This window comes from Chaetura pelagica, unplaced genomic scaffold (genome assembly GCF_000747805.2).
Source record: "Chaetura pelagica isolate M959 unplaced genomic scaffold, ChaPel_1.0 scaffold369, whole genome shotgun sequence".
Taxonomy (NCBI): domain Eukaryota; kingdom Metazoa; phylum Chordata; class Aves; order Apodiformes; family Apodidae; genus Chaetura; species Chaetura pelagica.
The window spans coordinates 869,398-869,915 of NW_009970235.1; the positions used below are offsets into that span (position 1 = coordinate 869,398).

Sequence of the window (518 nt, forward strand, 5' to 3'; positions counted from 1 at the left end):
GGAGGAAGCGGGACTGGATGGAGCGGGGCTGCGGGGAGAGCACCTGGTGTCACCGCCCGGCCCCATGCCCCCTCCCTGCCTCCCAGCCCTGTCCCCAACCTGTCACCTGGGGGATGGTGTTCATCCGGTTGTACCTCTGCACCAGCTCATCCTTCGAAGGCATCCGGTGCTGCCCTTTCCCCATCCCTGTGGAGAAGCCAGGCAGCGTCACCCCCGCGCAGGGAGCATCCCCGGGGTGGGGACACGTGCCACAGATGGTGACAACCACCCATGCTGGGGGCTCCCACCAGGTGGCCGAGCCCTGAAACCCCCCCAAAAGTGGGCACAGTGGCTTTTGGAGATGAGAAAATGTTAGGAGTCTAATTCCCTGGCACATCAGAAAGCCCCAGCCTGGCTGGGGAGAGGCTGGTGCAGGAGGGAAGGATGGAAGGATTTGGCTCCTCTGGCCCCCCCGATGCCAAGGATCCCTGGGCCCATGCAGGGAGGGGGGATGGGAGCCCAGGCAGGACTGGGCAGTA

General features: G+C 65.1%; 1 protein-coding gene across 1 annotated transcript in view; it reads right to left on the reverse strand.

Annotated features, from left to right (window-relative positions):
* PARP6 (poly (ADP-ribose) polymerase family, member 6) overlaps positions 1–518 on the reverse strand; it is a 7,933-nt gene that overhangs the window by 626 nt on the left and 6,789 nt on the right. Inside the window, exons 17-18 of the mRNA XM_010005935.1 lie at positions 107–301; positions 2–28 (exon numbers count right to left, since the gene is read on the reverse strand). Coding sequence (XP_010004237.1) covers positions 2–28; positions 107–301 — 222 coding nt within the window. The remainder of the gene's footprint in view (position 1; positions 29–106; positions 302–518) is intronic.